At 36.7% G+C, this 13,894-nt stretch overlaps 1 protein-coding gene across 1 annotated transcript in view; it reads right to left on the bottom strand.

Annotated features, from left to right (window-relative positions):
• Positions 1 to 13,894, bottom strand: part of smc1al (structural maintenance of chromosomes 1A, like) — a 57,478-nt gene that overhangs the window by 4,800 nt on the left and 38,784 nt on the right. The window contains 10 exon segments of the mRNA NM_212810.2: positions 433 to 502; positions 583 to 734; positions 9,052 to 9,206; positions 9,893 to 10,049; positions 10,135 to 10,248; positions 12,052 to 12,205; positions 12,285 to 12,430; positions 12,514 to 12,655; positions 12,746 to 12,852; positions 12,941 to 13,057. Coding sequence (NP_997975.2) covers positions 433 to 502; positions 583 to 734; positions 9,052 to 9,206; positions 9,893 to 10,049; positions 10,135 to 10,248; positions 12,052 to 12,205; positions 12,285 to 12,430; positions 12,514 to 12,655; positions 12,746 to 12,852; positions 12,941 to 13,057 — 1,314 coding nt within the window.

The raw sequence follows: 13,894 nt of genomic DNA, 5'->3' as shown, positions 1-13,894 counted from the left end.
GATTTAGAGTTTGTGTAAAACCATACTTGATCAGGCTCACTTCACCTACTTCTCTCTGTACTTTTGTCAATTAAATAGTTAAAGATAATCATCAAAATCTTGATTTCATCGCATTTAAAAAAAACTCACAACTTTTCTGGAACTCTGGTAAAGTATATCGACACATCCTATACTATGCTCATCCTGGCCTGAATTTGATGGAATGTTTGAAATATTGCTTTTTATTCTCTTTTTTTCTTAAATCTATGTTAAACTGCTTTGAAACAATCCACACTGTAAATGCACTATACGAATGAATTTTGCGGAATATGCATGCATTAGCAATACAAGAGGTTGACTGTTCATCTTGTAGCATTGCGTTGACAAGATGCAAAAATAAAAGCAATATACAGAGTAACCCTCATTTGTACCGCAAACAGAGTTGATACAAACCTTGCCAATGTTGGTATTATCCAGTGCTGCATCAATCTCATCCAGAACAAAAAAGGGAGCAGGCTTATAGCTGTAAATGTTAAGAAATTGGTCAGGTACAGAGTAATGAAAAGTATCATTCCTGATGAAAGTAAATGTCAATTAATATACCTGTGAATAGCAAACAGTAGGGCTAGAGCTGCCACAGTCTTTTCTCCTCCAGACAGGTTGTCCATGGGCCTGAAACGTTTACCTGGGGCCACACAATTATAGTTTATACCATCCAGGTATGGCTCCTCTGGGTTCTCAGGTCCCAGAAATGCCTAAAAACACAGAGCAACAGTGAATATAATGGCTATACAATAAACAATTCATACGAGCATTTGCATTGCAACATCCACTTAATATTGAAAGAAATTATTTTAAAAAGCTGGCTAGTTTGGTTTGTTTTCGATGAAATAACCATTTGGGGATTGAAAACCTCTTCATCACAGGGGCTGTATCTAAATGCCAGAACGAAACACTTGTTTTTATCCTATGGACACATGTAGTGCTGTGATGGTCACAAAGAGAAAAGAGAACCAATAAATTGGATGAAGGGTTTGTCTAAAAAAATTAAGTGTTAAATGGGCAAACACATCGAATCTCCAGAGCCATCTCCGGTTATGTCACCCAGCCATGTATAATCAACTCATGTCTTCAGAATGCAAATGCCCAGTTAGCTAGCCAGGTATCACAGAGGCCTTTTAAAAAATGGCACGATACGAAAAAAAGAAAGTGATTAATAGAAGACATTGACGAGAAATGAAGCATCAAATTTAGCAGTTGAGAACGCACCATCCGCAGGGTAGAGAAACCTGCTTTAAAGGTAAAGTTATTTAATTTTTAACTACATTATTATAGGCTGTTTTGTGTTATTTTATCAATGAAAGTTAATCAATAAACACATACTTTTGTACGGATATTTTAGCATAATTCTTTGGTCTTTGTTATTTTATAATTTTTACATAAAATGTAAATTAACTTAGGTAGGCTACTTGGGTACATACAGAGGCTTAATTTGTTGGTTGTACAGGAGGAACATTTTTGCCAGTGAATATTGTCCTTAACACTTTAAAAAACAAACAAACATCCAGGTTTTCATCCACAGTTTCTGCTTTTGTTTCTTCTCGCTAGAAAGAATAAAGTATCATTATAGCAGGCCAGTATGTCATAACTGAGGGGGCATTTTGATCCCATAGGGGGGCACTTGACCTGATGGGCGATTTTGGTCCCTCTTGTTCCTTTCATTTAGACTATTTATATTCATGTATTTATTACTTTGCATTACTGCCTACGTTACTGACTTAAGGCAGTAAAATACTTTTTATAGTAATAATAATATGCACAGTTTCGCTATGATTTTATTAATAAAAGTTTTGCAATGGTACCATTTACATAAACGGAGACGGATCATGGCTTCAGCACCAAATGAGTGCTTTTCAGCCAACCTGCAGCACATGTGAGAGGTTGATCCGTGGCAAATGCTTACACACTATATACCTATTTCATAACACTGTAAACTTGACATAATAATAAGTTTTTAATTAAACTAATAATAATGAATTTAATCAATTATAATATTAGTTATAATGTAAACTACCGTGCGACTGTGCAGTGTCCGACTAAATATTTTTAATAGGCTACTCTAATATTATTCCCTAACTAAAAAAACTAACGTGAAAATGACTTGGCAGTTAAATTCAATTTAACGGCAAATATCTTTTGCGTTTTTTCCCTTTAGGGGTCAAAAGAGTTGTATTTAAAGAATTGGTTAACCAAAGCATGAAATGAATTAGGGTGTTAGCCTTTATGTCATCCAATAGTCCAGTTTTCGCCAGTGTGAGTTTAGAGTGCACCTATGCCGCCGCGTGCACCCTGACCTGACCAGATCTCTGGGCTATTGCTTTAAATTAACAATTTATATTGTTTAATTGCTTCTTTATATTATAAAGCAACTACATTTGTATTCTGAAGGTTGGAATGACGGGAGTGTTAGTAATTAATGACATAAAGAATTTTCACTTTTGAGAACTTCTGTCATGTATTATTTTAAAGCATATTAGACCAAAACAACCACAACCACCGCAACACCAGCGGTTGTTGGTGATTTCCCACCGCGGTGGTAAACAAATGTCACCGTCTAGCCCTAGTCACGTGATGCAAACGACACTGAGCTTACAAAATGCCCTAATAAATATAATGCATCTATTTGATTCTTTATATTTTTCTTATAGACATTTTTCTTGGATGCTACATGGAGGGCGCCATAGTGACCAGTGTCTCTCCGGTAGAATGGTTAGAACTTTCGTTTACAGCATTTTAACTGGTAATTTGAACTCCAAAAATGGGTTTCAATAGCGTTTTGAGTGGTTTACGAAGTGTTTTATGACACACAACTTTGAAAAGTGTGTGCACGTTTGAAAAAGATGCACTTCACTGTATCATAGAGCAAACCAGATTACTGGCATGAAATTTAACAGGTATGCAAGTCATGCAATTAAAAAAATGACGAACAAAAGTCTGTTAATGATGCTCTGCTGGCTGATTTGCTGTTCATTCTAATCAAGAGCAGTTTGTTTCATTTAGTGTGTTGTATTTACCACGGTTTGTGTATTTCTGTCATTTCAAAATGTCACTTTATTTTCTATATTATATCAGTGCGTTAGTGGGAAAGTACAATAGGCTAAGTGTGTGTGTGTGTTTCAATCATTTTGGTGAACTACATTTGTTTGGGCTGGTTATTTATTTGAAAGAAAGAGAAAATGTTGAGCGATGAAGAGGCTTCATTTAAACTGCAGAAGATGCCGTCTGACAACGAGGGGAAAATGCCTTACGGCAGTTGTTTTCCATCCCATTAGATCGCATTAAAAAAAAAAAAAAACAGTCCAAGAGGTGGCCTGATCGACAACAGTATTAGTTCAAAGATGATAAAAGTAAATAAAATAGATTAAAACTATAATTTCAAAGCTGTTCAAATGTGACTGTTTATACCCATCACCTGCCGACCTGAGGTTCTTAGCATTCTCCTTGCTAAAGCATAATGGGTAATTTTGCGTTCTAAGAAAAAGGTATGCGACAGTGTTGATAATCAGCAGTTTATTTCAAAAGTTGTCTCTCATTCAACATTTTTTTCTTTCCCAGATAAAAAAGCTATAGCAATAAAAAAAAAAGAAATACAAAATAGAAGACTGTGTGTTAGCCTTCATGTCATCCACTAGTCCAGTTTTCTCCAGTGTGAGTTTAGAGTGCACATACGCCGCCGCATGCACCCTGACCTGACGCTAGGCTTGCCACAATAGACGGTGTTGACGGTGATACCGGTTTTAAGACGCAACACCGGTGACATCACTTTTTCACCGTGACACCGTCCCCACATTTTTTTTTTTTTTTTTTTTTAAGTATTCATTTTTTTAAATTAAATATTTATTTGAATTAAATGGGAAACATAATTATAAATAATTTACTTAAGACAACAGCATGCACTATAATTATCATCTGAACATAGCTACAATGCGTCATATTTCATTTATCACATGAAGAGAACGAGAGGAGTCGAATTTACAAAAAGAGAATGGCAGACGATTAAGTGTCAAAGCGCAATGCAAAAGCACCTGTTTGGCTATATTTTGGGTTCAAACCAAATGCAAAAAGAGAACCTGAAGACGTTAATGAGGCAATCTGCAAACTTTGCCTGACAAAGGTGGCAGCAGTTGGAGGAAACACAACTAATTTATACACGCACCTTCAACACACCTGATGTTTAACTATAGGTGGGTCGCGGGTAGATAAGATCAATAGCCATAAATACGCAAGGCATACTCTCATTTTAAAAATCATGCGACCATCATCTCACAATCATCTTACCTCTCACAACAAGAGTGATTTAGCAATGCCGCGCCATTAATAAGCCAACTGCAGAGAAACAAAGCAACTATTGTGGCAACAGCCGTGAGCACTTTTTCCGAAGTTCAGCTGTTTTTTGTTGCACTTGATTATTATGCATTTAATGTTAAAAAATCCATAATGAATCGGCCTACAAGAGTGTAGGCTAACCTGTGTGTGCGCGCGTCTTTTATCACTGAGGACGCTCTCTTCAAAAACCGAAAGTTGCTTCGTCTGTCTGCCAATATTTCGGCTTTTAATAAATGAAAAGTTAATTTAGATGAGCCAATATTAAAAATTGAAATAAAGTAACTGAGACGTGCGGCCACACATCAAATCTGAGGTCTGATCTCATCTCTCTCTCACTGTCATCCAGACACAGACGCCTAACTAAGTCGCAAAATTGAGGCTGGTACCAGCTAACAGGTAGAATAGCTGAAGCCTTTGCGAAATCTGACAAAATACAGCGCTGAAATTAACAGGCATAAATGTCTTTGAGCCAGAAAGTCTATCAAGGATATCTGTCAAGACGCAATTGGAACCATGGAGGAGTTGTGTAGCCTTTAAATTATATTATTTCTAATAAAATGAAAACCAAAAAAAACTTTTCATTGCATTTTTCGTTTGATAAAAATATACGTAAACGAAAAAAAAATCAAAGGGTGGCTAGTTTGTTGTAATGTGTTTTAATATTAATAAAAATATGCTCAGCCTATTTAAGTTTAACGGTTAGACAATACACCGTCAAAAGGCAAGCCATTCAAAAAATATTATTGTACTTTGTACTGTGTACAGAGTTATAATCTATATTTTACAATAAAAACTAAACGTAGCATGTCTCGCTGTCATTTAAAACATGTAATTCATAACACACCAGGGGCCTCATGTACGAAGACTTGCGTGGAAATCTTTCTAAAACAGAAAAAATTTCAGATGTATGAAACACTGCGTACGCCGAATCTCACGCATATTCTTTTGTACATCTGAATGAACGTGAAACTGAGCGCAACATGCACGAGCACAAAACCCCTCCCTGCCTCCTCCCCTGTATGAATATGCTAATGACTATGCTAATGGAAAAACCCAACGAAAAAGCAATGGCAAAAGCAAGCAAAAAGAGAAACTTTGAACAGAATGTGAATTGGAGGTGCAGCTTTCGGAGGTAGACCGGAGAAAAGCGGTGTTATTTGCAAGTTTGTTCTCCGGAATTAACAACAAAAGAAAAAAATAGAGTGGGAGAGTTTAGCTGATGCGGTCAACACAGTTGGGTCTGAACATATCGCACTGAGTGCATTAAAGGGCCATGAAACCCCCTCGTTTCAGCAGGGTGTTTTCACACTTCTACTTTGGAAAAAGTCAGAAAAGTGGGAGTGTCCAGCTCTGTTTAGGGGGGAGTGTCGGAGGAACTAAAGTGGGATGGTGTGGGAGTGTCTATTTGTGCACGCGCGAGTTTCAGAGTCAAAATACACACCCACACAGACAGGAGAAAGTGATGGTGTTTAACCTACATGGACATCTGTAGTCGAATTATTTGCCAAATTATTAAATGTTGGACTTTAACTGCAGTTTGGCTCTTTCATTCAGGGAATTCATTCATGCCTCTCGCGACAAACGAGATATTTGATTCGAGGAACTGCTGCAAGCGTGTATTTTTCATGCAATGTTTGATACCGCACGGCGAATGAGAGAAAAAAAACCTCTGCATTTCCCGGAAACTTGCACACGGCAGGTAGTGTCAGAAAGCCGCGTGTGTTATTCCGGTCACTAAATGCGGTGCTAACATTTCTGCACTCAGTGCAATAGTTAACTTAGTTCGATACGAACAAACTGAATAAACAAAGAGCACTGGTCGCTCACTTACCAAATCTGTAGAGACAGGACAATCACCAGCAACTAGAGCCGTGTCTTTATGGAGAGAATACTACAAGCAAATCCAGATTTCAGCGTTTGCAGATGAGAACAGCTCTCAGGTAAACAATAATCCTCCTTAGACACGTAAGTTATTGTTGTCGCGCGTCGCGTACACTGTTAATCCACACGTGACTCAGAGCTCTCACAGAGAGAAAATGAAAACGAAACTTAACAGCAGCAAACTATAAAAGCAACACTTCACGCTTGTTTTGCCAACACAACGTGGCGTCTTTGTGGTGTAAACACGGTGACAATAATGAATATTAATGAAGTTGCACAATAGAGCGCGGTGATTGGTTTGACCCAAGCCTTACTCATGCATTAATGCATCACACTGTAAGACGTAATAAGACTCACTCTGGTACAGAGGTCCAGTCTGCACGCTGGAATACACGCTATTATCTCATGGCCGTGACGCAGCTTCAAAAATTCGTTTCAAACAGGAAGTACGAATTTGCTTGAAATAACGCAAAAACAACCAATTTACACTTTTTAGTGAAATATAGGTGTCCTAATAGTGTTTTTAGCAGTGTGGGACACATATACGACTGTCAACAGCTCAAAAAATGTGTTTTGGTGTTTCGTGACCCTTTAAAAAAAAGAAATAGTGTGGTTTATATCTGTAAAATGTTGCAGGATGTTTAACAGTCTCAGTGGCGCGCTCGTAAGACGCTTGTGATCATGAATTGATACGTTCAAGCATGAACTCGGCTCGAATCCAGCGTCTGATGAACTCTTTCTTGTTTTTTCCCCCGCTACATATCAGATTTTGCCAACTATTTATCACGAGAAAGACAAGTAGGAATCATCAATAAGTTCATATCAATAAGCATCATATTTTATTTGCACATTTATTGAATGGAAATGTTTCTAATTCACGCATGCAAATTCATCTTCAGATAGTGTCTTTATAGCAATGTGCGTGCGGTAGATCGCTCAGATTACATTGGAAAAAACAGGCGACTGCTGCAAATTGTGCTTTAATGTTTAGCTGGTCAAATGTATGGTATGGAAACCTTATATACCTGCTGAACCCGTCTCATACAGCTGCCATTGCAAGGCTCAGACACTTTGTAGAGAGGAATTTAACACAACTGCCTCTAGGAGTCGCCAATGGAAATAAAACAGACACGCACAAAAAATGTGCGTACGCCTGCCAGAAAGCTGCCGTGAAGCTGCGCACATTCCCACGTTCAGTTCATTGTTAGTAAATCCAAACGTGAGCGATTCGGAGCGTGAAACCTGGCGTACGCAAAGTTTTTGAGCGTACGCAGCGTTGATACATGAGGCCCCAGAGCTGTGGACCTACAGTATGCAGTGTGTTAATTTACAGGGCGGTGTTGGTCAATCTTACTGCGCACCGAACTCCAATCCGAGGGAGATTATGTTACTCGATAGACAACATTAACTTGAGAGATTTTAAAAATAAAAGGTATTTTTAAAAAGGAACAACACGCAAATCTGCAACAAATAAAACTAAAAATAAAACATCTTGCCAGTGCTGTGTGTATTCTGCCACTGACAGTGTAAGACGCCCTTATGCAGCGCCTGTAACTGCTGCTTTTAAGAGAGATCAAATCTGGTATCGATAACAAAAAAGCAAGATCATATAGTTATAAATATTCCATAACAATACTAATCAAAATATTTATACATTTACATGTTGTTTATTGAGATTGTGTGATCTGTATATGCTGTCTGAATTTTACAGAAGCTGTAAACTGACACGTGTGCGGTGATGTTTAGCTCTGACAAGGCGCTTTTATTTAGCCTGTAGTCTTTACATTTTTTTTTTACATAATGTTCCATTTCTTAACATTTTTTATTATTTTTTTATTTATAGTTTATATATAAAATGAGTGCCAGCTTGTTTAGTTGTGATCATTATGCAAGGATCATATTTCACATTCGGTTTATTCTTCAATAGCCTATAGATTCGTTAATAATGTATTTTATAAACGGCTTGTTCATAAGGTTCATAATTTTATAAACGGCTTGTTCTAAGCTGTTAATATATAATATAGGCGTTTATGGTTGTTATTTGTATGCTTCCAACTTCCACAGTTTTTTCAGCCTGTAGCATTGTTGTGTTTTATTCGTTATGTTAATAAAAGTTATGTTTTGTTTAAAAACAGTGATTTTTTTTTGTAGTTTCCTTTTCGTCCATTCAAACAATTAACGCCGAATTGGCAACTCCCGCAAAACTGAAAGTGAAAGTATTATACGCACGCATTTATAAGCTATTTAAAAGCAGAAAAAAAAGAGGAAAAGAAGAAACGCCCACTCCCACGGTGATACCGGTATTACCGGTGTTGTCACATGTCGATCAACCAGTGGGGAAATTTCCTCATCGTCACACCTACCTGACGCTTGCACCAGATCTCTGGGCTATTGCTTTAATTTAACAATTTATATAGTTTAATTGCTTCTTTATATTATAAAGCATCTAAATTTGTATTATGAAGGTTGGAATGACAGGAGTGTTAGTAATTAATGACTAATTTATTGTTATAGCATGGCTAAAGGGAAAGCTCATGCACTTCCACTTTTTCTAAAAGTTTCTTTTTAGGGTTTAATACAGGAGAAGACATTTTAAAGAATGTAGAAAACTGTTAACCGTTGACTTCCATAGGGAAAAAAATAAACTCAAATTTTGAAATCACTTGAGGGTGAAAATTGTAAATTTTGAGTGAACAATCCCTTCAAGTTAAGAGATGTGTTCTTTTCAAAGGCGACTTTTAAAAGTTGTGACTGAAGTTTACGTATTGTAGTCCTAATATACACAATAAATTAATATTTAAGTACCTGGGCACTGCTGTTGCGTGACAGAGCTTTATAAATCTCATCAATGTTGGTGGCCACAGACTCAAAGCAGGCGTGGAAACGGTCAAATCTCTCCTTCTTTATCTGTTCAAATGCCTGCTTGGCTTTCTTTGCCCTCTTCCTAGCAGCTTCAAACTCTATGACATTCAAAAAAGTAAAACACATTTTAAACATTATTAAAAAAAACAATAAAGAGAATTAAAAAAACAACCAAAAAAAGCTTCAAAATTTGAAAACATTGCGGATGAAATACATGTCTTGTCCACACTGTCTGTATTTTGACATGTTTTAAATCATGTTTCTCTCATTTATTCATACATTTGAATTGCATTATGGGACATTAATCTTTCCTTCAAAGTCTTGTGATGATTTTGAAAAATGTTTATAAATATTTTTTTTAGGTTTCAAACTATGTATTGTCTGGCTTGGTGTTGCAATTTATGATACAAACACCTGGTAACAAACTAACTGTATTTATCAGTTATTTTATAGATTTAATTCTCTCTATTTTTTTATACAATATATTGTGTCAAACTACTAAATTATCAATAATCATCTTTGATAATCTGTACATTTTTATCATTGAAAGTAAACAAAGCTGAGAATAAAGCCCCATGATGCAATTTATAACTGTCAATATACATTCAAATTAATTCACAAGATGGAAATGGTTTATTAACAGATTGTTTGTTTACAGTGTATCTATATATCTTTACTGCTATCTTTTTATATCAGTTACAAAAGCAATTAACAGGCATCACTAACTAAATATAATAATTTGGTCTATTCTGATGGTTCTCAACAAAGGCTAAGAATGACTGACCATCGCTGGTCTCCTGGAATTTGTCTCTGACACTCTCTAGTTTCTCCATGGCCTTCATGTTGGGTGCACTGATCCTTTGCAGGATGCTCTGCTGCTCATTGAGTCTTTGCTGTAATGTGTTCATCTCTGCCTTGATCTCCTCATCTGACAAGGAGTCCTGCAAAACGCATCAGTCAAATTACATTTTAAATGCTTTAACATGTTTGATATTATAAAAAGTAATGGAAAAAATAGTAATGTACTTTTAAGTCCTCAGACAAGCTGTTGTAGTCAATCTCAATAAGAGCTTCCTTGGCCAAGACAGTGCTCGATGTCTTTTGACTGCTGCTGAGGCTCTCCTCTGCCTGTGAATTGCCCTTCAAAACAAGTAAAAGTTAAGTATGCAATATGTTAAAGAGCCCCTATTATGCATTATAAAAAGTAATCCAACAACAGGCCAATATGCATACAAAGTCAAAAACATTTTTATTGTCTTATAACATGCATTTATTTTTACCTAATTAGCCTCATGATTTGTTCAGCAATTCATTAGTTCGCAAACCTCTCCCTTTGGATGAGGCTAGTCTGCTGTGATTGGTCCGATGACCCAGACTGGTTGACTGCACTCAGCGCGAGATGAAAAGAAAAGCCCACCACAGTTGTGAAGTAGCACAAGTATTTGAGGCAAATGCAGGAGTGCATTAAAGCAATGTAGTTAAACACCAGCATACTACTCTACTCTTAACCACAACCCCAAGTAATAATGCTCTTACTGGAAGCTAACCCAGTAATTTAAATATACTTTCAATACCAGCTAGCTTTTCTCTGGGGTTTTCAATATTCAGCTCCAGCTCATGTAGGTTTAGGTAGGGAGACATTGTAGTGGGTACCAACCTACCCTGCAGCTGATCAATGTTTCGCTTAGCCATCCTAAACCCTAACGCTGTATAACTAGGTATAATATTGACAGTGACATCTATTATTAAAGCCAGGAAAGCATGTAGAACCTCTAATATAAATTCTCATATACACCAAGTCATACTGCCTACCCTCTCTTATGGTGCTGGGGCTTTTTACAGCACTCAACCCCTGTTTGCAGAGTATATCTTCAGCATCATCAGGGTTGAAACCTACAAATCTTTATACAGGCAAACTAGGAACAATTAGCTCTGCTTCCCTACAGCAAACAGATTTTACATATAGTTCATACCATCCCTTTTCATCTGCAATCTGCTTTCAGCAACGCTCTTAAGTCCTGAAGAGCCCATGAGTATTAATGATCAGTACGTCAGACTTAACAGCTGTATTCACAGTATAGCAGTGATCATCACACAATGATGTTCTCAAACCCTCTTTTTTTTACTACTACCACAATGGGTGTAGCCCATTTTACATGGCACAAAGGATCAAAGATTCTTTGAGCCACTCATTTCTTCAGCTCCACATCAAGTTTTGCTTGTAAAGAAAAAGGGCTTTGAAGAAAAGTAGTGTTATTGTGGAATCATTGTTAATTGAAAATGGCTCAGAATAGTTAAATACCTCAAAATATTCTGCCATTGGGCCTCATTCATGTCACGTCTGGTCTCAGCTCATGTACGTATACTACTACAAAACTATTGCATATAGGGTGATACAGTATAACAGTACACTGCAGTTCTATCTAAGAAACTACCCTACTCTTGTACGTTTGCTCTCCATTCTCAATGTCAGTATAGAACAATTTATTTTAATTTTTTTGTTGAACAAAAATATTTGTTCTATTTGTAGTGCTAAGGTGAACAAAAGTTTAAGGCGTTTGTAACAAAACGGGGGAAAAGTAAAAGTAAATCTTTGGCCATAATTTTTGGCCACCCTTTAAGGCAATATGATTTTTACACTTATTTTGAGTTGATAATGATAACAAAGCATTCAGTGATAAAAATAAATACTATATACCACATGGGTGGTGGCATATTTTAAGTTCTGATAGCATTGGGCTATTTTTGACTGGCCATTTTTGTGCGAAAAAATGGCAACAATGTTTCTAAAAGTACTGAAGCTTCATTGATTGCAGACGTAGAGTATCTACACAACTAATTTAAAACAAACTCTTGAATCAATATATATCTAAAAACACACCAGTCTAGCGATTCAACAGCAAAGGTAAAATTAAGCTGCAAGACTAGCACATATACACACACCTCTTCCTGGCTGATGTCATCCATAGTTCCCGATCGGAGAGGAAGTTTGATGTCCTGCATCTTACAAGCCTGCAGTAGATTGTGTCTGTCACTGCGTTTTTGCTCCAGCTTGGTCTCGATAGCAGTCACTTCCTTCTGCAGCTGCGTCAACTCCCTAGTCACACACATTACATCATACTTAATTTCTTGAAAATCTCGGAGCATGTCTGAAGTAAATCACATGTTGATCCTACTTGTTGGCACCCCCTAGTTTCTTGCGGATCTCCTCCATTTCATGGTTTTTATCATTAACCTCAGATTTCTTAGTCAAGTGCTGGTTTTTCAGATCCTGCAATTGTGCCATGGTCTCATCAATTATCTTCATATTCCTCTGCTCTTCCTGTTAAAAATATTAAACAAAACCACTAAAATCAGAAAATTTTCCAGACTCAAACATCAAGAGATCATCTGAATGTTTTCTACCTTCTTAAGCTTTTCAATCTCATTTTCATCTTTCTTGACCGTCTGTTCCCACATGACCACCTTCTCTTGGTCTTCCTTCAGCTGGTTTTTCTCATAATCCAGCTGTATTGCCAGACGTGTTTTTTGAGTCTCAAATTCTAAGCTATCAGACAGTTTGAAGAAAGTATGAATCATGACATCCTTGTTGTAATAAGATTCATTAACCCGAAATAGACTATTTCAATTAGCTTACCGTTTCTTTGCAATCTCGTTCTGCCTTTTGACTTTTTCTTCTTCAAATTCACGAATGTTACGAACTCCAATCTCTTTACAGAACTCAACAAACACCTCATCCTCCACCTGAAATGAAACCAAATATGAATTTCACTAAAAAGAAGCGATAAATGAATTAAGATTTTTTTTCCCAAAGACTGAGTCAAGTACCTACCACATTCATGCGGTCCTTCAAGTCTTTCATATCTCTCTCACGTGACTGGATGATTCTCTTTATATCATTAATCCGTGGACCAAAGTTAGCAAGTTCACTTTCCAGCTTTGATTTTTCCTGAAATCCCCCACCCCGAAAAAACAAAACAAATATTTCTAAACAAGCTTTAAAAAAACTAGAAATGCAACAATCTATGATTCAGATTTTTTTTGGAAGCACAACCTGCTAATATATGATTTATGCCAATTCAGATTGGGTTTCTTTCAAAGAACCATACTTGACAGCATGAACAAATAAAAATACACTTTCTTGATTTTTTAAAATAAAATAAAACAAACATTAGGTTTCTCTAATTCGCCTTAACAACATTAACAAAATATTTGTTATTTTCCACAGTTTGATACTTTCACTTCTCACTTCACGAAAGTCCTAAGATTAGAAGCATAAGTTTTGAAAAGACAGGCAGCTCTGCACCTGCACACATTACCATTCTCCAATCAGCTTTATCATATATTGGACCCAATTTAGGCATGTGCAATCGCCCAGGGTAGCATCTTGCTTAAAGCGGCACGATGCGATTTACAATGGACTCTGAAACCAGAGTAACAGCCTTTTGTGCAGAGGTATCGGCATGCAGTGAGTTTTGCAAGTCGACAAAACTAAAGAAAAAACTCATGATCATGATGATGCTACTACTTTAACCAAGCATATCTATGAAGCAGAAAAGAGGGATAACGCAAAGCATGCAGGAACAGTGGAATTGTGCATGCAATATAAATCTAATGAAGAAAAAGACAAGTTCCCCAAAGAAAAAAAAGTTCAACAAAAGTGAGAAGAAAAGTTCAATTGACCACAGTCAGTCAGCAATATATTTTTCTTTTACAGTAATATGAAGCTAGATGTGCAAGGTCCAGTGATCACATTTCTTTGACTAGGCAAATAGGCTGTTCCTTT

Source organism: Danio rerio, chromosome 23 (assembly GCF_049306965.1).
Source record: "Danio rerio strain Tuebingen ecotype United States chromosome 23, GRCz12tu, whole genome shotgun sequence".
NCBI lineage: Eukaryota > Metazoa > Chordata > Actinopteri > Cypriniformes > Danionidae > Danio > Danio rerio.
The sequence above is the reverse complement of the archived record's forward strand: the minus strand, read 5'-3'. Positions and strand labels throughout refer to the sequence as shown.